General features: G+C 43.5%; 1 protein-coding gene and 1 non-coding gene across 2 annotated transcripts in view; one reads left to right on the top strand and one right to left on the bottom strand.

Moving 5' to 3' along the window:
- FER1L5 (fer-1 like family member 5) overlaps window positions 1-23,355 on the bottom strand; it is a 48,026-nt gene that overhangs the window by 15,654 nt on the left and 9,017 nt on the right. Inside the window, exons 10-23 of the mRNA XM_054585662.1 lie at window positions 20,452-20,482; window positions 19,709-19,824; window positions 19,385-19,508; window positions 18,918-18,970; window positions 17,646-17,714; window positions 14,182-14,225; window positions 14,016-14,098; window positions 13,810-13,904; window positions 12,792-12,920; window positions 10,976-11,153; window positions 2,176-2,300; window positions 1,212-1,312; window positions 372-549; window positions 142-297 (exon numbers count right to left, since the gene is read on the bottom strand). Coding sequence (XP_054441637.1) covers window positions 142-297; window positions 372-549; window positions 1,212-1,312; window positions 2,176-2,300; window positions 10,976-11,153; window positions 12,792-12,920; window positions 13,810-13,904; window positions 14,016-14,098; window positions 14,182-14,225; window positions 17,646-17,714; window positions 18,918-18,970; window positions 19,385-19,508; window positions 19,709-19,824; window positions 20,452-20,482 — 1,482 coding nt within the window. The remainder of the gene's footprint in view (window positions 1-141; window positions 298-371; window positions 550-1,211; window positions 1,313-2,175; window positions 2,301-10,975; window positions 11,154-12,791; window positions 12,921-13,809; window positions 13,905-14,015; window positions 14,099-14,181; window positions 14,226-17,645; window positions 17,715-18,917; window positions 18,971-19,384; window positions 19,509-19,708; window positions 19,825-20,451; window positions 20,483-23,355) is intronic.
- Window positions 9,164-9,305, top strand: LOC129080993 (small nucleolar RNA SNORA15). The gene has a single exon (XR_008530252.1). It is a non-coding gene; the product is annotated as a small nucleolar RNA SNORA15 (small nucleolar RNA).

Raw genomic sequence — 23,355 nt, 5'->3', positions numbered from 1 at the left:
CACCTGGTACAGGTCTGGGAGGCAGTGGCAGGCCCTCAAGGGTGCTCATGGGGGTGCCCAGAGCTCAGGGATTCTCCCCAGGGTGTTTCTGGGCTTCTCCTCCCAAGGACTAGGGCTGCCCAAGGACTCCCCCTTCTGAACCTGTAGGAGGAGGGTCTGTGTCTTCCCACAGAACTTGCCGCAGTACAGGGCCCCCGTCGGGGAGAACAGGATGCTGTGGGCAGGCACCTGTGCATAGGCCACTCTCTGCTCCTTGGCCATTAGCCAGATCATCACATCTGGAAGGCTCACCTGGGGCTGCCAAGGCAAGAGAGTCAGGCCCGTGCGCAGGCTCTAAGTCCTGCTCCCCAGCCAGGGTGTCCAGCACCCACCTCAGGGAGCACAGCATTGAGGCGGTAGAGCCAGCCCTCCACGGTGGCCACCATGTCCCTAGGCTGGGCTTCCTTGGCCTTTTGGGCCAGTTCCTGCAGGAGGAGGCTACGCAGCTGCCACCTCTTCTTGTCCAGGTCAGTGGCTTTGGGATGAGTGGTCATGCAGGGCAGAGGGCGCCTGTGACCAGGACCAGGAAGAAGGGGGCTGGACCATCTTACAGGCTCCAGCCCTGGTTTAGGCCAATGTGGCCTTCCTAGACTCAAGATCTTGTGCATCCCTTGCTAGACTGACCCAAGGAGCCCTTCTCACCCCTCCTGAGGAAGCCTGTTCACCGTGGGCCTGCCCCCAGTTTCTCATCCATCCCCCCACCATCCTCCCAGTCCTTGCAGTGAGCCAGGCCTGTGCTCAAGGATCACTTCTTAGAGAAGGGTATGAGCCAACCAAACCCTAAGGTGTAAGAGTGGGGATCCAAGTGGGGTGTGGGGCTGGCAAAGGCCTTACAAGGAATCTTCCAGAACAGTTAGTGCCCTGAAAAAGGCATTGTGGAGAGAAGAAACAGCAGGGGAAAAGTGTGGGGCTGGGATGTGCAGAGCTTGTCTGGAAACACAGAGAGGCTTGGTTTGGTGGGAGTGCCAAGTGTGGGTGTCAACACAAGGGCCAATGCTTGGAGTGCTGTGGAGGGAGGCGGGGAAGGTCAGGGCCATTTTCTGCAAGGCCTGATTGGAAAGGGGAAGCTGCTCTGTTGTTTGGGTCTTAAGCCAGGGAGAGATTTGAGGAGGTGGGGGCGGGCAAGGGCACGGGCCTGAAGCCCCAGCTCAGATGTGGCACCCCGCTCCTACTTGCAGTCCTCCACCAGCTCCCTCAGCAGTTTCTTCCACTGGTGGAGCAGAGCAGGGTCCCTTGGGTTCCTCATAGATTTCAGGGTGTCCAGGTTGGCTTTCTGCCCAGTAAGAGAAAAAGGGGCAGGTGAGCATGTGTCACCCAGGCAGGCTGCAGGGCCGATTTGCCCAAGACATTTTCAGTCAGCACTTGGGAGCATTTGATGGACATCCTGGGGTGTCAGTCCAAAGCTGTCACAGGCCCTTGCAAGGTTAGGATCCCACACACCCTCCCCTCTACCCAATAGAAGAAATGGGTAGCAGGAAGGAGCCAGGATAGGTGGGACCATGGAGGAGCACAGATCCAGATGCTGGCCTTCCCTTCATATGTGCAAGAAAGCCACATCTGAGGTGTAGGCACCAAGTGGCTCTCCTGCCTGAAACTGTGCAGTGGCTTCCTTCCTTGACAAACACCTAAGACCTTTTGTGACCGGACCCCTCCCAGCTTCTCTGGCCTTATTTTCACTCACCTCCACATGCCCACCACCCCTGAACCTCACATCACCATGGCTTTGCACATTGTTCCCTCCTCCACACTCCACCACACCCCCAACAAACTCCTTATTCCATAGGACTCTGCTCAAATGCCACCTCCTTTTTGAACACCTCTTCGACTATCCACTCACTTCCCCTCCTGCACCCCAGGCTCTGCCCTGATGGCTCCCGGTGCCTGTTTGTCCACTGCTGCCATGGTTGCACTGCACAGTAACTATGTGCATCTCTAACTTCCCTATTGTGAAGACAGGGCCTATGTTTACTCACCTCTGTGTCTTCAGAGCCTAGCCCTGAGTCAGTTGCTTCCATCTCAATTGGTGTGGAAGGCACAAGTGAGCCAAGTGACCAGTTTCCTCTGACTGTGACTCATTATCCCAAGTTTTCCATCATTGACCTGGGTTCCCCCTGCACCCATTCCTGCACCACTTACCAGGCGGTCCCGGGCGAAGTGGAGAAGGTTGAGGCACTTCAAGCGGAAGCTGACATCCTCCCAGTAGGAGGTCACTGCCACAACCGGCTTGGTGTTGTACCAGGGCACGTAATGGTAGATGTTCCCTGAGACACAGAGACACAAGGAGGGCTGTATGAGGGTCTCTGGGGGTCTCCTCTCAGTGTGTCCCTCAAAGGGAATTCCCTGAGCTACTTCATTCCTCAAAAATGCCATCTACTGATAATTCTAATTGGACCCCTTCCACCAGAGGGTGGACTGGCCTTACAGAGCATTCATCATGCTCAGTGTGTCACACAGCCTTTCAAAGTCCCCACTGTGTAGGTGGAAAAACTGCAGGCTCTCGGTGGGAAGCGGCTTGCCTGAGGTGGCACAGCCAAGTGTTCATAACACTGGCATCTAGCTCCACAGTCCTGTGCCCTTAACCTCAGGCAAGACATCAAGCAAGAGGCATGGTTTGAGGCGGGTCTACGTCTGGGTGGTCTACAAGACGGGAGAAGAGTGGGCCCTGGGTTCAGGAGCAGACACGGAGTTTGGCTGGGGTGGGCAGACATCTAACATAAAGGTCCTGGCCGTGTAGACGAGTGCGGTCCAAGACACATATAGATAAAATCCATGATGGTGTGGCAGACTGGGTTCCCTGGCAATGTTCATTATTGAAGTGAGGGGAGAAACCTAGATTAAACATAAGGAATCTTTTTCTGAATCGTATTATTGAGATGACATGAAAGGAAGAAACTCACAGAAGCCAAAAATAAAGTAAAAGCAGAAAGTTTGAGGCAAGTAGAAGCAAAGCTGGCTTCTATCCTCTGAGCTTCCGACCAGTCTTGGAGAACTTGCACTTCTTTTTGGCAACTGTCAGGGCCCAGTGGTCAGGAGAGAGCCCAGTGGTCAGGAGTGGCCAAGGCGAGCAGTCTAACAGGAGAGCCCATGTGTTATGAGTTGACTTGTGTTTTATATGTTGAAGTCCTAATCTGCAGTACCTAAGAATGAGACCTTATTTGGAAATAGGGTCATTGCAGTTGTAATGATTTAAGATGAGGTGATACTGGTGTAGGCTGTGTCCTTAACCCAATAAAACTGGTGTCCATATAGGAAGAGGAGAGACACACAGAGAGATGATGGCCATGTGAAGACACAGAGACGGGGAGACAGAGGTAGCAATGAAGTGTTGTGTCTACAAGCCAAGCAACACCAAAGTTTGCAGGCAACCACCAGAAGCTGGGAGAGAGGCCTGGAAGAGGTTCTCCCTCAGATCCTTCAGAAGAAACTACTCCTGTCAACACCTTCGTCTCAGACTTCTAACTTCCAGAACTGTGAAAGAATGTGTTCTTGTTGTTATAAGCCATGCAGTTTGTGGTGCTTGGTTATAGCATCCCTATCAAATTAGTATGCCATGAAAAGCTGGCACTTTAAAAACTAAACCCTCAGTCAATGAAAAATAATCTGTCACACAGAAGAACACAAGGAAGAAACATACCTGTCTCCAGCATGATTCTGGGGGACAGGAAATTTTCTCAAGAATTTGTAACCACAGATGGGGTCTCATGCAAGTTGCATTCTGCATTCATGCCACCTGTAATGTCTGCAGAAAATTTAAAGTGGTCTCTGGTTGGCAGTGCCCCAAGTAACTGGAGGAAAAAAAGACAAACCCTCTCTGGGATATGAAACTTTAGTCAAGTCCCAAAGGATTCCATAAATAAAGTTCTAAGAAAAAGAACAGCTTAGAACCAAGACACACTCTCTAACCCAGCAATTCTGCTCCTAGGTGTACACCTAATGGAAGGGCATAGGCAGCATTATCAAAAGATGTGTAGAAAAATGTTCATATCAGTACCATTCTTAATAGCCCCAAATTGAAAACCACTAAAATCTCCCTCAGAAGTAGAAGGGATAAATAAATTATGGTATATTTGCACAATGGAATGCTACATAGCAATGAGAATACGTGAGCTGTGACTACTCTCAACAACATCTAGATCTGTGAATATTTTATTCACAGATAAAGAAATGCACAAAAGATGCCAGACACATGAGAATACATACTATATGATCTCTTTTATATAAAGTTAAAAGCCAGACAAAACAAATTGAAGGCTAAGAGAGTGATTGCCCTTGGTAGGGTGGGGGAAGAGAGGCTCAAGAGGCCTCTGTGACATTGGGACTCTATTCATAGTCTGACCTCTTTACACGGGTATGTTTGCTTGGCTGAGCTGGACACTTTGGTTTGTGTACTTTTCCACAGATATGGTATACTCAAATACAAAGTTTACTTAAGAATTTAAAAAATAGTAGGGGCAAAGAAGACAAAATAAATACATAAAATACAGTGTGTTGAATGGTGGGAAGTGCTATGTGGAAAAATAGTGAAGAATGAGGACAAAGAGATGCTAAAAAGTTTTAAATAAAATGGCTACCTAAAGCCTTTCCTAGAAGACTTAGAAGAAATTATGCAGAATGCAGCCCAGAGAGATGACAACTATGGAAGAGAGATTTAAAAATATGAAGAATAAAATAAGCAGTTCAACAGAAGATAGAGTGAATTCAAGAAGGAGATACAAGAGACAAGGGGAAAAAGTAATTTTCAGTGAAAAATACTTTATAATTTTTCAGAACTGTTGTGAGACATGAGCTTTAGACTCTGGCACTGAGGGAATAGTTAGAATGATAAATAAACAGAGATCTAAGACTGGGGTTGTCAGATAGGAACATACAGATAGAAGACTGCAATTTTCTTCTTCTACTCTTGGATGGCATACAAAAGCAACAGAAGAAGGAAAATAACTCCATTTTCAGCAAAACAAGGAGACAGATCTCTTAAGACTCAAAATACGTTTAAGGACTGCCAAAAGCAACTGTGATTTGCCCTAAGAGCCCTGAGTGCAAGAGAAGTCACCTACGGAGCAGTAAAAACCAAGACAGACAACAGAGAGCTCAGCTTGACAGGAGCAGAGGCAAAAAGTGCCAGCAAAAATACACTCCCAGAAGGAACTCAGGAGTCAGATGAGGAAATGTGAGCCGGCAAAACTCAGGACACAGTAAAAGAAAATAAAAGCATCAAAGAAAGGAAAGACAGTAGAAAAAGAAGTCCCTAGGAGATTAAACCTTTCAGACAATGCAGTGAGAAGCATAGGAATAAGAAAAGTGACCAAATAAAATGAAAATAGAGTCAAAAAGGATCAGAGAGAAAATGATGGATGTAGATGAAAACCAAGGAGAACCGTGAAACCCATGAACTGAACCCTAAGTAGAAACCTAAACAATGAAACAATGGGAAAAGGATAGTCTTTTTGACAAATGCCTCTTTTTTAAAAAGTGGACAGCTACATGCAAATAAATTCAAAATGGATCATAGAGCTAAATGTAAGAACAAAAACTGTAAAACTTTTAGAAGAAAAAAAGAGGAAAAAACCTTCATGACTCTGGGCTAGACAGAATTTTTGGATACGACACCATTAAAAAAATGTAGGGAGGATAAACAGTAATGGAAAAAAATACAATAAGAAAAAGAAAAAGTAAGAAAAAAACAGGCTTTTTCCAATTTAAATGTTTGCATATCAAAAGGCACTATTAAGAAAATGAAAAGAAGCTACAGAATACTTGCAAGTAATACATATGATAAAAGACTTGTATCCAGAATATATAAAGAACTCTTACAACTTAATAGTAAGAAGACAAACAACCCAATTTAAAAATGGGCAAAATATTTGTATAGACGTATAACAAAAATTAGACTTGGCTAGTGTGGCTCAGTGGATTGAGCGCCGGTCTGAGAACCAAAGGGTTGCAGGGTTTGATTCCCAGTCAGGGCACATGCCTGGTTGCAGGCCAGGTCCCCACTTAGGGGCGCGCAAGGGGCAGCCACATATTGATATTTCTCTCCCTCTCTTTCCCTCTCCCTTTCCTTCTCTCTAACAATAACTAACTAACTAACTAACTAACTAACTAACTAACTAACTAACAAATTACACGAATGGCTACACAAAAAGATGCTCAGCATCTTTAGGTATTAGGAAAATGCAAATTAAAACCACAGGATACATGCCCACTATAAAAATATTATAAAAATAAATAAGAACAAACATTGATGAGGTTGTAGAGAGACTGGATCCGTTATATGCTATTGAGAGGAAATAGAAAACAGTGTAGGAAATTCAGAAAAATTTGGCAGTTTCTTAAAAAACCATTCTACTTCTAAGTATCCACCCAAAAGAAATGAAAGCATGGGTCCACACAAAGACTTTACACAAATGTTCATAGCAGCCTCGTTCATAGTAGACAAGAGCGTAGAAGTAGAAAAGATATTCATCAACTGATGAATGGTTTAACAAATGATCAATGGTACATCCTTACAATGGAATACTATTTGGCAATATAAAGGGATGGAGTGCTGGTAGATGCTACACCAGGGATAAACCACAAGACACTATGCCAAGTGAAAGGAGACAGATGCAAAGACCACATATTGTGTGATTTCATTTACATGAAATGTCCAGGAAAAATAAGCATACAGAGACATAAGTAGAATTGTAGCTGTGTGGGCCTGGGCATGCAAATGGGAGAATGACTGGCATAAAAGATCTTGGGGCAATAGAAATGTTCTAAAACCACACATGGTGATGACTGCCCAACTCTGTAAATTTACTAAAAATTATTGAATTGTACAAAACAAGTGACTTTTATGTAATCTAAATTATACCACTAAATATATTACTAACTACAACAACAAAAGGAAGACTTGACTCTACATAGTGAAAGAATATACCATATACCAGGGAAAATTGACCTAGAAAGATCAACACTTAGACATATTCTAGTAATGTTATTGAACTTACAAGATAAAAAGAGAATATTTGGGCAGCTGGATGAAAAGATCAAGAGATCATAGGAAAAAAATATCAGAAAGAGAAAAGGTATCAGGTAAGAGACTACAAATCTAGAAGAAAACATGACAGAATTCCTTAATAAATCTGGAGTGGAAAAGACCCTTCTAATTATGATTCAGAAGGTAGAGCCATAAAGTAAATAGTTTGAGTATGTATGAGGGGAATGGAGGAGAGGACAACAGTATCTCTACTGTTTGGCAAAGGAGTCTGGAAAATGTAGTCTGCAGGTGTCCAGCCCCTGAGATACAGAGTGCAGAAGGGCAAGAATGAAGCTTGATGAAGACTTGTACTAGAATGTTCATAGCAACTTTATTCATAATATTCCAAAAATTGAAACAATCCAAATGTCAATGAAGAGGTAAATTAATAAACTGTCATATTTCTATGATGGAATACTGCCAGAAATAAAAAGGAATAAAATACTGATATATGCAAATATGCAGAAGAATATTTAAAACACTGGCTGAACCAAAGAAGTCGTAAAGTACTGTCTGTACCATTTCATTTATAAGTTGTAGAATAAGCAAAACAAATTTATAGTGATAGCTATCACAACAATGTTGCACCTAGGGGTTGGGAGATTGACTGAGAAGGGGAACATGGCAGCTTTCTGAGGTGATATTTTTTTTACCCAGGGTGGTTACATGGGTGTATGTATTTGTCAAAACTCACCTAACTGTACATTTAAAATCATATTGTTTGTAAATAATACCACAATAAAGAAATAGTTATCATGAAAGAATGAAAAGTTCCAAACTTAGAGAAGACATTTATGACACATACTTCTGACAAAAGATTGTTCCCAGAAAAAAATAATGTAAAAATCAATGAAAAGAATACAGCCAAACAGAAAAATGGATAAAAAGTATTGATAGGCTTTTAGAGATAAGGAAAAACAAATAGGTGTAAACATAGGAAAAGATGCTCAACTCTCATTTTTTAATCAAGAAAACAGCAAATAAAGATCTTACGAGATACCATTTTACATCCACCAGATTACTTGGGGTGGTGAACACACAATTTACAGATGATTTATTATGGAATTGTACACCTGAAACCTATATAATTTTGTTAACCAATGTCACCTCAATAAATTCAATAAAAAAGTTAAAAAATAAATACATCCATCAGATTGGCAAAAAGAATTAAAAAGCTGGGCAACAGCAAGTACTGGTGAGAACGCAGAGTAGTGGGAATTCTTATACCACACTGATGAAAGTGTAATTTGGTATAATTACTTTCACTTTAAATTTCTCTTCCACTCCTGGGTATGTAATTTAGAGGAAGTCTCACTCTTGTGACCAGGAAACATGTACAAGAGTATTTATAAAAAAGTATTATAGTAGAAAAAAAGATACAACCTAAATGTGTACATATACCACATAATTAGAGGTGAGTTCTACCAAACTTTCAAGGAAGGTTATAATCCTACAGTGGATATATACAGAACTAAAATTAATTTTAGCTATGAATATCAATATAAAAATGTAATATTGAGTAAAAGATGCAAAAACATATGTGTATAGGCTAAAAATCCCTCTTACAGAAAATGTAACAATAATATGCTCTTTAGGGCTGCACACATAGGTGGTAAAATTTTTTTTTAAAGCAAGGGTGTGAATATCACAAGAGTCAGGATTATGGTTATTTCTTAGGTAAATGGATCTGGAAAGAATATGAGGGGGTCATCTAAGAGACTGACAGTTTTATCTCTTTTAAGCTGAGTGGTAAGCTCATGGGTACTACTGGTTGTTCTTTTTTTTCTATTTTGAAGATTTTATTTATTTATTTTTAGGGAGAGGGGAAGGCAGGTCAAAAGAACAGTAGGGAAACATCAGCATGTGAGAGAAACATCAATCAGTTGATTCTTACACATGCCTGCCCCAAAAGGGGACCAACCAGCAACACAGGCATGTGTCCTGACCGGGAATTGAACCAGCAACTTTTTGTTTTGCAGGATGATGCTCTATCAAGTGAGCCATGCCAATCAGGGCCATGGGTACCACTTTTATTATTTTTCTTTAAACTTTATATGCATTTATATATTTTTTATATTTATTTTATAATTTAAAAACAAATAGAAGGCATGGCTGAATACTTTCTTTAAATTCTATGTTCTTTTTATCAGTAGCTAATACCATGCAAAAGTAAAGTCTTCCCTTTCAAATGGCTATGATAATATGTCAACTTTTTTTCAGAGTATCACTACTAAAAGTGGATACAAATTTTTGAAAAATAAATAAAAACATGTAGAATGTTATGCAAAATTAAAGAAGCTAGTCTTTCTTCATATTGTATGATTCCATGTATATAAAAGGTCTAGAATGGGAAACTCTATAGAGACAGAAAGTAGATCAGTGGTTACCTAAGGTTGGGGAGATGGGGAAGAATAGAAAGTAACTGCTAACAGTACAGGATTTTTGGGGGAAGGTAATGAATGTTCTAAAATTTATCATGGTGATGGTGCACAATTCTGTGAATATACTAAAACCCACTGAATTGTCTACTTTACCTAGATGAATTGTATGGTATTGTGAATTATAGTTCAATAAAGCTGTTCTTAAAAAAAAACAGGTAGATTGGCCTTCCAAAAGGGCCATCATTCAGCCAAGATGGAGGCGTAGGTAGATATGCTTTGCTTCTTCACACAACCAAAAGAAGGATAATAACCAATTTAAAAGCAAAAAACCGACCAGAACTGCCAGAAAATTGAACTATATGGAAGTCTGACAACCGAGGTGTTACAGAAGAAACATTCATCAAGACTGCTGCACTGAGACAAAGAAATATGGCCCAAATGAAAGAATGGATAAAAACTCCAGAAAAAGAACTAAGCGACAAGGAGAGAGCCAACCTATCAGATGCACAGTTCAAAACACTGGTAATTAGGATACTCACAGAAATGAGTGAGCACAGCCACAAAATAAAGGAAGATATGAAGGCTATACAAAATGAAACAAAAAAAAAATATACAGGGAACCAACAGTAAAGGGAAAGAGACTGGGACTCAAATTGATAATTTGGAACAAAAGGAAAAAATAAACATTCAACCCGAACAGAATGAAGAAACAAGAATTGAAAAAAAAAAATGAGGACAGGCTTAGGAATCTCTGGGGCAACTTTAAATGTTCCAACATCTGAATCATAGGGTGCCAGCAGGAGAAGAGGAAGGGCAAGAAATTGAAAACTTATTTGAAAAAATAATGAAAGAAAACTTCCCCAATCTGGCAAAGGAAACAAACATACAAGTCCAGGAAGCTCAGAGAGTCCCAAACAAGTTGGACCCAAAAGGGGCCTCACCAAAACACTTCATAATTAAATTGCTAAAGGTTAAAGATAGAGAGAAAAGCAGCAAGAGAAAAGAAAAAAGTTACCATAAGTTACTACTACAAAGGATTTCCCATAAGACTATCAGCTGATTTCTCAAAAGAAACTTTACAGGCAAGAAGGGGCTGGAAAGAAGCATTCAAAGTCATGAAAAGCAAGGACCTACATCCAAGATTACTCTATCCAAAGCTATCATTTAGAATGGTAGGGTAGATAAAGTGCTTCCCAGATAAGGTCAAGTTAAAAGAATTCATCATCATCAAGCCCTTACCATATGAAATGTTAAAGGGACTTATCTAAGAAAAAGAAGATCAAAACTATGAACAGTAAAATGACAACAAGCTCACAACTATCAACAACTGAACCCAAAACAAAAACAAAAACTAAGCAAACAACTAGAATAGGAACAGAATCATAGAAATGGAGATGACATAGGGGGTTATCAGTGGGGAGGGGGAAAGGGGAGAATGGGGGAAAGGTACAGGGAATAAGAAGTGTTCCCTTAAAAGGACAATTAGCCTGGCATGCAGTGGATTTTTTTCCACCTCTTGGCTGGATCTGACTATTACCATCATATATCACTGGGCTATACTGTGTAGTTGAGACGAGAGGCTTGTAATTCAGGTCCATCTTGTTTCCATAGTGGCCGATGCTGACCTCGAATTGGATCAGGTCCTTAAAGTTGGGCATCATGGTACAGGAAAGGAAGATGACGCACAGCCCATACTTTTGGCGGTTCTGTTGCTTCTAAAACAACAAGCCCCATACCCCCAGCACATAAGGCAAGGATGAACAAGTCTATAAAGACAGACAGGGGGCAAGGGATGAGGTGCGCTCTTTCTATAAAAAGCCATTCTAGCTCTTCAAGGTGAGCTAGACCATCACTCAAAAGCACCCACCTCCACTCAAAGCCTTGCCTTGACTCCCACTCACTTGGCTGATTAAGGAGGCAGTTCCTTCCAATACCTCTATCACCTGACTCCCTCCACCCAGCCAGCCCTGATTCCTTCCCTTCCTAAAACTGTGCAGGAGGGTCTTCTCCCTGGCCAGGCTAGGCTCTGGGTTGGGCCACCCACCTCCACCCATGTTGCGCCACACCACCCCTCTCAATTTGGCCTAAACGTCCTCCTCAGATGAGACAGAGTACAGGCAGGGGTGCATAGTAGAGGTTGCACAAGCTCACACATCCTCTCCTGGCCTTTCACAAGCCCCTCCTTCCACCATTCCTCCCATCTGCTTGGGGTCCTCTCTCTACCATGTTAACCCCTCTCTCATTTCTGTTGCCAGCCTCTGCCTTACTCTTGCATGTCCCCAGTCTGTTCCCTAGCTCAGGTATCCCCTGGCTTAAAAATAGTCCTCCTTCTCCCCTGTGATCCTGTTTAGCTACCACCTGCTCTTGTCTCCCTCTGCTTTCCAGCTAAGTTGCCATGCATTTGTCTCCATGCACCATCTGCAACTTCTCTTCCCCAACCCCCACCCCCTTCATGGCACCTGACCCAAGGCTACCAGTGCCTTCCGAATAACCAGTGGACAATTGTGAGTCCTCACCCTTTCTTTCTGCCGCCTTCAGAGAGCTGATGGCTCCTTTCTGCAGCTCTCCCTCCCTCATAAATCCTCTTTCCTCCTGCCTCCCAGGTTGTGGTGCCCCTATAGGCTCCAGCCTCAACTCCCTTCTCCTTTCACTTTGCCAACTCCCCCAGGCAAGCCCTCCATAACCATGGTTCAGATCCTGGTGTGCTGATGGCACACCCATCTGTCCAGCAGCCTTGAGACTGGTCTTCGTGGATGTCTCACAAGCACAGGTCAAAATGAGGTTCATCATCTCCCCCAGACCTGCTCCTCCTTCAGGGAGCTGAGGTTGATGTAAGCCACCCAATCATGTTGCCTCCCAAGCAGAAAATGGGTGTCAGCTTAGGGGAGTTGGCCTCACTTCTTATGTTCTGTTAGTTGGTGGCTCTGATCATTCTGCTTCTAAAGGGACTCTGGAACCACTCCCTTCTGTCCAGCTCTCTTCCCCTGTGACTGTACCCCATTTCTCTAGGTGAGTGGCTTACCTTACTCCCTTCTGACTATTCTTAATACTTTCTTGCCCCATGGCCCTCCCCTGCCTTCAGAAAGAAAACCCAATTCCTTAAAATGCTCCATAGAATGTTTCTCCTTAACTAGATGGCACATATCTTAAACCAAAGCCTTATCCTGTTTTTACTGGGTCCCCTGGTCATCTGGGATTTGGCATAGCAAGCAGCTCTCGTGGCTCAGTAGAGACTCAGGCAGACTGACCACCATCCTCATGTACCCATCACCGCATTCAGCTTGTGTCCAGGGCCAAAAGTGGGAAGCACAGTCAACTGAGGCGGGCAGAGGCCCACTTTCTTCCTGGGTTACCTCTACGCTGGTCACGTCCTGGGAGAGGTCCTTCATCCTAGTATCTTGGTGGGACTTGATGTGGGTGACTAACTCCACAAAGACCCGGCCTCGATACTCCAAACCATCCTTAACAGAGCTGGGAATAGTCTAGGGTTAAAGAGAGGAAGACAGAGAGAAAAGGGATGAGAGAAACAGAGCAGGCCAGTCTTCCAACACCTCTGCAGCAAAGACAGAGTTGTGCAGTACTTCAACCCCAAAGAGGAATGCCAGATCCCAGAAACAGTGTTGCTGGAAACCTCTAGGCCCTAACCCCTCTTCTGAACCCTTCAGCCTGCTCCTCCTCTTCATGTGCTCTGCCTGTTGATCCTCATAAATAGTTCCTGCTGGGAGAGGACTGTGATAGCTAGTGTGGTCTCCCTGTCTGGCCAAATCAGAGCACATCCTGCCTCTTGGGCAATGGTGACGGGCCCAAGGGGAGCACATGTGACTTAAAGACGCTGGTAAGAATGCTTTCCTGGCCTTTCCTGTTAAAAACTCCGGGGACCATGTTCCCAGCACGGAAACCTGAGTGCAGTGGGGAAATATGAGGCCTGGGCTAGCTAGCAGCGGAGATGAGAGATGGAGAGAGAGTAGTCTTCTGATGGCACTGAGGTTCTAGTTCCTGCCTCTTCCTCACTCAGAGTCCTTCCCAGTCCCATTCCTTGCATTTGGCTTTCTCGCATCTGTCACCAGGCCTAAATAACCCAGTGCTTTTCTACATTTACCTGTGCTATTTCTTTTGTATCATAGGTCCTTTCTACCTGTTGAAAATCTTACCCAAGTTTCCATCTCAGTGCCCTCCAGCTGTTCATTTCTTGTACCATACCACACTTCCCACATATCCACAGCCATTTATGTGCAGGCTTCATGTTCTCTACCAGCATGTGGTAGACAGACACGAGAGCCAGGTCCTCCCCAGGTATCTCCCAGGCCCCAGTGCCTGACATGTGTTCGGTTTTACCTCCTCTGTTCCCTATAGTGGACGTGAGAAGCTTACAGAGCCTTCTTCTTGGATCTGGAAAGGGGCCTTTTTACCCCCATGGAGAGTCAGAAAGCTGGGGCCAAAGCAGGGTAGAAAACCAGAGTACGTCCCTGCCAGAAGAGAGGGTAAGAAGGTGGCCAGGCGAGAGAAGCACAGGAGGAGAATAAGGGCAGGGGTGGGTTAGCACAGGAAGGGAATAGGGGCAGGGGTGGGTTGCTTGCCTTCCAGTTCTGCTCCTGTGGATGAGATCTGGTTGAGGAACAGGCTGACAGTTCCAATTTCATTCCTGCAGTTGCCCTTGGAGCTGGAGAGAAACACATGCTGCCTCTGACCCATTTCTGATTTTCTCCCCACTGCCATGTTTCCAGCCTCCACCCAGTTGCTCACCAGTCCAAGACTCTGAACTTGATGTAGCTGGAGAGGCAGGGCAGCTGCAGGGGGAGGCAAGAGGCACAGTGGGTACATTGCACTTGTGCTTGGAGGGTCTGGTCTTCATAGAAACTGCAAGCACTTGGAAGTCCTGGGTCCGGATCCAAGGCCTGGCTCAGTTATCAATGAGCCATTTAACTACAGCCAAGATAGATTTACCATGGGAGCTTCTAGGTTCTAAGCTTGAGGTCCCCCACTTGCATGGGTCCCTCACAAGGTCCTGAGAGAGACTAGGACTGTGTCCCATGATCATTTTGTATTCTTTTTTATTTTTAATCCTTACTTGAGGACATGCTTATTGATTTTAGAGAGAGGGAAAGGGAAGGGGAGAGAGATGGAGAGAAACATTGATAGCTTCCCTTTTGTATGTGCCCTGCCTGGGGACCAAACCTGAAACCTAAGCATGTTCCCTGACCGGGAATCAAATACATGAGCTTTTGGTTTATGGGACGATGCTCCAACAAACTGAGCCACACCAGCCAGGACCATTTTGTATTCTTGTTCTTGAAATGGCCCCCTAATTGCATAAGGTCAGGACCCATGAAAGCAGGGTGCTCCCTGATTGTGTGTTTCAAGACTACAGTTTTCATACAGCCCTGCACAGTCTAAATGGATGTTTACCAAACCCTCCTGTGGGGCAAGTCATGAGTCTGAATGTCTTCCTCACATTAGCACTTAACTTTCAACCCGTCAGTCATCTGTCTCCTCACAGAGTAAATAACAATGGCTACCCATCTGGTGGGGAGTTCCATGTCCCCTGACCAGTGCTGAATGATCTCCTGTACCAACTGAGTGATCCCTCCCAACAATCCCATTAGCCAATTGCTTCTGAGTCCCATTTTCAGACAGGAAAACTGAGGCACAGAGAAGTTGAGTTCCTGAAGTTCTCATGTTACACTCAGGGGCTGATGGTTGTCCCAGAGCCCCTAAGCCCACTGAGTGTTGGGACTGTCCCTTTTTGCAGATGGGGAATGCTCAAAGTCATATAGTAAGGGGTAGAATCAAGATTGGAAGCCATGCTTCTGAGTCTTATTTCTACTCTGCTACAGGGTTCCCTTAATTATAAGGGGGGGAAAAATCCATGTTTAAAACAGAACTGCTAGCCCTGACTGATGTGGCTCAGTGGATTGACCACCAGCCTGCAAACTGAAAGGTTGCCAGTTCAATTCCCGGTCAAGGCACGTGCCCGGGTTGCACATCAGGTCCCCAGGCGGAGGCATGCAAGAGGTAACCGATCAATGTATCTCTCACACATTGATGTTTCTCTCCCTCTCTTTTTCTCTCCCCCTCTCTAAAAATAAATAAGAAAATATTAAAACAGAACTGCTAGGTTGAGGTCTGAGTGGGACTCCCATCTTCTCAGCCAGGACCTCTTCCCTCACAGCAGTTCCTGGGGCTGTGCCAGGGTCCTTCCAGCTTTCCATTCTCCTCTTCCATTCTCCCCTTGTTGTGCAGGCTGGGGGCCAAAGGGAGGTAGAGAAAGGGCTTTCCAGTTGAGCAGTTGGGTATTAAAAAATGAGGAAGCCCTGGCTGGTCCAGTTGAGCAGCTAGCTGGGTGTTAAGAAATGAGGAAGCCATGGCTCAGTTGGGAGGAGCATTGTCCCATACAACAAAAGGTCATGGGTTTGATTCCCTGTCAAGGTACACACCTAGGTTGCAGGTTTGGTCCCTGGTCAGGGGGCATATGAGAGGCAGCCAACTGATGTTTCTCTCTTTCATTGAAGTTTCCCTCTCTCTCTTCTTCCCTCCCCCTCTCTTCCTAAAATCACTAGGCAAGTCCTCGGTGAGGATAAAAAAATAAAAAATAAAGACACTTTTAAAAAAGAAATGAGGATATTCCCCAGGTTAAGGAAGGACATTGGAAGTGGAGACATGAGTGCTGTCAGGCATCTAGGTCTTCCAAAATTATGAACCCTCCAAATTCAAATTCATGGCTAAACCACCTTTTCATCCACCATGTTGAGAATCCTCCTCCTTTCTCCCACTTCCTTGTCTTGACTCCCCTCCTGTCCTGGAGCCCCTGGACTATAAGTGGGCACACCCCCATTTTCAGCAACTCTCCCCCTGCAGGTTGCCTTGCTGGGGCCCTGGCCAGCTGGCCTCAAATTTTATCATCTGTGTGGTCATCCGGCTGCATCAGAGTGAGGTTCACATCTGCTTGCTGCATTTCCAGAAGATTAGTAATAATCAGGCTTGCACCCAAGTGGTCCCAGTCCTAGACACTGTGTTCTAACAGAAATGGATGAGGGTCCAGGGGATGTGTGGACATCTTCAAATGTTGGAAGGCCTCTTTCAGGGATGAAGGAAGGTTGGGCCTGTGCCACTTGTTCTGAGCCTGAAGAGAGCTGAGCATCTGAGGGTTCTGGCCTCATTACAGCCAGGCGCATGTGAGAGTGGGCTTGGCAAGGGTAGGGGATGAACTCAACCTCTTCTAAACTCTCTTTCTACTTAAAAAGTCAATAAAATCATCCAAGTAGGGAATATGAGGAATGGTTAAAAATGATGACTCACCAGGAGGCATAGGGGAGCTCATTAGCTACTTTCACTTCACACAAATGTAAAATATAAGGAACCCAAACACTCTCCGGGTGGCCAAATAGATGGCACCCAAAGTTCTGCACAGTTGCACTCATGAGAGTGCTCAAGTTCTCTCAGAATCCTCTTCTATTTTGCACACAATCCTTAGAGGCCTAAGCCCTGGAGGGCTTAAAGAGAACTGGCATCCACACCATTGACAAGAAGGATTGCGAGGGTATAAAAATCAGACCACAGAACCCCACAAAGAAGAGCACCTTGGGGCAGTTAGTGTAGGGACAAATAGCGTGACCACATGTAGCTCAGAATAACTACAGGCTCCTGGTATCTCTAGGTCATCAGCTAAGAGCTGCCAATCTATTCATGGCATCTGGCCTAAGAGATAATTGATAATAAAATTTAGAATGAGTCTTTAAAGTGATTGGTGTTTTTTAAAAGGTTTTATTTATTTATTTTCAGAGAGAGGGGAAAGGAAGGAGAAAGAGGAGAGAAACATGGATTTGGTTGCCTCTCACATGCCCTGAGCTGTGGACCTGGCCAGCAACCCAAGCATGTGTCCTGACTGGGAATCAAACAGGCGACATTTTGGTCCACAGTCTGGCACTCAATCCACTGAGCCATACCAGCCAGGGCTTACTTTTTAATGTAGGTGAAAGGACACGTTTAAGTTTTCTGGAAAGCTCAGTTGTACGGCCCACTCATTAATAGTGGATATAGTAAGATTTCCCATAATGGTCCTGGACTTCCTCATGCTCCCTATTAGGCAGAGCCCTCCCCTTCGCATGTTTCTTGGTCTCTCCTTCCATCCATACCTTTACACACGCCAACCCCCAAATGCCCCTTGTTTGTGGGGAGAGGAAGTGGTAGGCATAATTAGATGGCAATACCTGAATCTGGAAGGTCAGGATCTGGTTCCAGATTGGGTTCTCTGTTTGGGTCTTCACCTGTGTCTTAAGCTGGGAACATCCCAAAGCAGTGTCAGTGCCAGCCTGTCCCCTCCTCCCTCCACAGGCCTCACTTTCCAGCCCTTCCAGTCTGGCTCACAGTCTGGTTGCTGTCTGCAACCCAGGGCTGATCATGGGACTCCCTGGTCTCAGACACTTGGACAACTTCTAAGCAGCTACAACTTCAGTCTTTTGTGCACTTGCCGAGGCCCAGATTCCTCAATATTTTTCCTTAAGTCAACTTTCAATAAATTACATTTTTAAATAGATATAGGGCTCTAACTTTATTATATGAATACATATACATAGATTATTGTAGAGGAACTCTTAAGATCCTAACAGAAGTGATCAAAACAACTCCAATGGCAGCAGCACACATGGCCTCCCCTTCTTGAAGCATCATTTTAAAATCTAGCCTTAATCTGAGCAATCATGTTAGTGAAATCAAAGGTTGGTTGAACTGGTTAAACTTTTCAATGGACACTCAGAAAAACACAGAAATATTAAAAATTGGGATAAATTATGTTCCATCTACCACCCAAGATCATCTCATCTAGATTGGGAATACAAACCTCCCTCAGTGTGGTGGTTCTAAGGTATATCCACCAGACCTTTGGTACTCCTTCCTTCAAAAAGGGTACACTAACCCCTCTCTTCCCTTATGTATGGGCTGCATTTAATAACTACTAATAGGTAGAATATGGCAGAATTGATGGTTTATAAATTCTGAGACCAATCTATTTAACTTTAGTCCAGCATTCCCCAAAGTTAAACATAAGATTGTTTTTTTGCACAAAACATCTATCAACACACTTTGGAAAATGTACTCTGTTCAAAGAGGTTCACGGAATGTCAGCAACTCTCTTGCCAGAACCCTCAAATTATAAAAGAAGAAGCAGGTGCAGAGGGGATGTGACAGTCTAAGTGCTGTTCATTTGCAGGCATGTTGCTTCATTCATTCATTCACTCATCAGGCATCTGTGTCCTTGGTTTTCAGGGGGCATCTTCCATGCTGGGCACTGCACACAGCTCTGGGAGGCAGTGGTGAAGCCATGGCCTCCACCTTCACAGAGTTCCTGATCCAGTGGGTTCACACGGCCCGTTAATGGACAAACTGGGAGATGATTCCTGGGGTTCTGCCTACCAACCCAGTCTTACTCCCACACTATTGCTAGGTGACCATTTCTCTTAGCCACATACCCTTTCTGCACTTACCTTTTCCCCAATTAGTTCTACCTCCAACACAGGACTCACTGAGTGGTATTTCTCTGTGAACAAGAAGTTAAAAGATTTCTGAAACAACATCATCTTTTTTTTTTTTTTTTTTTTGAGAAGGAGAAAAAGGAGAGGTGACAGAACAACTTAAAACCCTCCTCCATAATGTGATTTGGCGCCCCATGGGCAAACCCCTCCCATTTTCACTCTCTCTGTGTGACCCATATTATTAGCAGCAGAGATGGAGGCTGGCATAGGGAACCTCTGCACCCAAGCATCAAAGACAGGTCAGGGACATATGGCCCATTTTAAAGGGTGTCTATGAGGCCTCTATAAAACCACTGTAAGAGGATTTTAGTTTCACCTTCCCCCTCCAACCTAAATAGGAACAGGGAAGCCCCTGGGGACCTAGGGTGTCACTGCATAGGGCACCTGAGGGACATGCCCTTCCTGCCACCCTGACTCACTGAGGTGAAGGTCCTCTGCGCAGTAGATGAAGAACTGTAAGTAGGCCATTTTGATGGGGACCATCGCTGACTTGAAGATCTGAACATTGGTGTCATCAGCTCCATAGGGCATCTTTTGATCTACCTGGAAAGACCAGAGAGCTGACAGGGTCAGAGTCATGGGGAGGTCACAGCCAAGGCCACTGAGGAGGAGTGACAGCCCTGAAGTGACACAGTGGACAACATGAAAGCATGTAAAGATCAACGGCCACTTGGAAAACCCAGGGTGCCCCACAGAAGCAGCCAAGGTAGGAAATGTTGCTGGGATGTGGGGGGTAGCCTCACCAGGGCCTGATCTCCCACACCGACAGCACAGATGGTGACCTTCAGGTAGCCTCTCACACCACTGCTGGGTTCATTTGGGTTGCAGAGGCCTAACCATTTCCGCAGTAGTGTGTGACCTGGAGAGGCAGAGGGCCCATGGGGGACCAGCTTCCAGTCTCCCCTGAAACCAGTCTTTGTTTGTTGGGGAGAGAGATGTAGAAACATGTCTCATATATTCTGATTGCAATCCAGTAGTACAAAAATGAGAGTCGCTCCTACCATTAAGCCAAGAAAGTGCACTCTCCAGGCTGCCAGATATTGTGTTTAGAAAATAGGGACCCCTCTTTCCTATCCTGGGACCCTATAGTTGTTACTGTCCTGGTATGAACAAGACAAGAATTTTCCCCGACATTAAGTCCCAGCCTCAACCTGGGTACCTATGTTATGGCCAAGGCACAGAGGAAATCTCTACTCAAACTTTAATTCCCCAACACTGGCCTCAAAAATTGAAAGTCAGCCCAAGGCTGCATTAAAAGATTAGCATTTGACCCAAAGGGATGCCTTCAGTTTTGCAGAGAAAAATTTTCTTATAAAACAAGATAAACTACCATTAAGTACAGTAAAATATTACCAAGTACAGAAAATAATTCACACCCTTGAATACTCTTCCCAATTCATTGAACATACAGGGATTTTGTGATGTTTTGACACTTGGCTTGGTTTTTCTTAGAAGATACGCATACCTGCAACAACTGTTTACTTACCCGGAGAATGGTAGATAAATCCAATATCTGTCTGAAAAGACAAGAGTAGAATAAAGATTAGTTAGGACCTCCAGCTAAGATTTGTAATACCAACTAAGCTGATGATAGTAGTAGCCACTTGCCTGCTCTAACTTTTTAAATCTTTGCAACAAGATAGAAGTTGGCCCATACCTCCACCACTCAACAGAGGAAGATACTGAGTTTGGGAGGAGTGCTCAACATCTTACAGCTAGAAAATAAGGAGGCCTGGATTGAAAGGATACTTAACCACCACTGCCTGGCCAACATAACACTGACTCTTTTCTCTCCCTAGGTGAGGGAAGAGCTTCTCCTATCCTGGGGAGGAGGATGATCAAGGGTTGCCAGGAGTTGGCAAGAGAGGCTATGTGTTTTCCCTTTGCCTTGGGAGAAAGTTTCTGACTGAGGCCAGAGAGATGTGGTACAGGACTGAAGTGGTGTGGGACAAGGTCACCCTTGTAACTCACATCGAAAGGTCCACAAAGCAGTCCCCGGATCTTGCACATTAGGGCTGCTTTGAAACCAGTTACCCTCTTGGATTACATAGGCAAGGATTTCTTAGATACAACAAGAGTACATCCATAAAAGAAAAACCTGAGAAATTGGGCGTCATTGAAGTTAAAAACTTCCACTCTTTTAAAAGATACTATTAAGCAAATGAAAGGACAAGTTATATACTGGGAGAAAATAATTCCAAATCATATATCTGATAAAAGATTTGTATCCAGAATATATAAGAAAATCTCAGAAGTCAATAGTAAGAAAACAAGCAAAAAATTTGAACAAACATTCTGAACAGGCAAAGATAGATGACAAAAAAGCACATGAAAAGATGCTCAACATCATTAGTCATCAGGGAAGTGAATAATCTTGAGATATTAATACATAATTAGAATGGCTAAAATAAAAAAGATGGACTATATCAAGCATTGATGAGAATGTGGAGCAACTGGAACTCCAATACACCTCTGATAGGAATATAAAATGATAACGCTTGTTTAGAACTTTTGAGAAAAAATCATTAAGAATTTTCTTTAAAAGTTAAACATACACCTACCATATGAGCTAGTCATTCCATTTCTATGTATCTGCCCAAGTGAAATTAAAGCATATGTCCACACAAAGATTTATGCATCACTGTTACAGCAGCTTTATTGTAATAGCCAAACACTGGAAATAATCTAAATGTTCATCAGCAGATAAATTGATAAACAAACTGTGGTACATCCATACATGTGAGTACTACTCAGTAATAAAAAGGAATGAACTATTGATACAGGCATCATGGATAAAATCTCAAAATAATTATGCTGAGTAAAAGTAGCCAAACAAAAAAGAGTACATGCTATATGATTTCATTGATATAAAATTCTAGAAAATGCAAAGCAATCTGTAGTTACAGAAAGCATACCATTTGTTGCCTGGGGGTGAGAGGGGTTGGGATGAGGGTTAGAGGGAAGAAGTTCAAGGGGGCACAAGGAAACTTTTGGGGGTGATGGATGTGATGGATATGTTCATTATCTTGACTATAGCAATGGTTTCTATACATATTTTTAAATGTATCAAGGTATATAATTTAAATATGTGTAACGCATTGTTTGTCAATTATACTTCAATAAAGCTGGAAGAAAACAAAATAAAACTCAGTCACCCCTAAAAAAACCGAAAACCTCAGTCACCCTTAACGAAGCAGTAGACCTAGGCAGTGATCACCGGTAGCTCTTAACAACAGAGACCAGTAGACATTCTGTGCCTCCTGCTGAAGTCATCTTGCCAAACAATTGACCCAAGTCTGGTGGAGCCTCTAGATGGAAATACCTCAGCAGGGGGACCTGTGAAATGAGCCCCAGGAGATGCAATCAGCAAAATCCAGACTAGGGGAAACTTTTAGGATAAACAAATTTGTTTAGCAAATAAATTGCAAGGGAAAAAAGGGAATGGGACCAACAGAATAAAAGAGACCTGAAAATACACTTAAACCTGTATGCACCTGGTATGGATCTTGGCTCAGGCAAACTTTAAAAGGAATTCACAAGACAATTAGGAGAATTTGAATACCAAATTAGAAAAGGTTTTCATTAAATGTGATAGCCATATTTGGTTACACTTAATAAAATATGTTTTAGAACAATATGCTGAAATATTTAAAAATAAAATGATACCATGTTTGAGATTTGATTCAAAATAATCCAGTAGGGTTGCAGAAATGGCCTGGGTATGGATAAAAATCTGATTGGCAATGAATTGGTGAAGCTGACTAATGAGGAAGTGGGAATTTATACTATTCTCTCTACTTCTGTGTATATTTAAACTTTTCCAAAAAAAGTAATATACATATTTTTTAAAGCTCAGATTTTCTCTGCCTTCTGTATTTTACTCAACAGTTTATACAGTTGGTTGTTGTCTGAAAATTTCACGGTGGTCTTTGTCGAAAGCTCAACATTTTTGACCCCTGCCATCTACCCTCTCTAGAATCTTAATTTCTAAGCCTGCACTGCTGCCTCAAGGGTAAGATGGGAGGAGGGGCAGTTCATGACTGTTTATGTGCTTATTACAAGTAGTGAGGAAGTAATCTAACTTTAATTTGCCCTAAATTTACCTTTAACAAGGGTGGAGACCTTTTTCGGGGGTTGCCAGATTTAGGAAATAAAAATATAGATGTCTGCTTAAATTTGAATTTCATGTAAACAGTGACTATATTTTAGTATATATTTGTCCCCTATAGTATTTCTTGAGGAGCCATTTGAGGAAATATTTCAGGCACGCTTCTATTTCCAAAGTACCTGTTCTTTAAGATTCAGATTTATGGGGCATCTTGTGTTTAAGCCGGCAACCCTACCTTTCCTGATCTTCCTGGATTTGGGAAATCTTCATGTAGCCCTTCAT

Source organism: Pteronotus mesoamericanus, unplaced genomic scaffold (genome assembly GCF_021234165.1).
Source record: "Pteronotus mesoamericanus isolate MK-2021 breed Mesoamerican mustached bat unplaced genomic scaffold, CSHL_Meso_final contig_121, whole genome shotgun sequence".
Lineage (NCBI taxonomy): Eukaryota > Metazoa > Chordata > Mammalia > Chiroptera > Mormoopidae > Pteronotus > Pteronotus mesoamericanus.
Note: the sequence above shows the minus strand (reverse complement) of the source record. Positions and strands in the feature narration are given on the sequence as shown.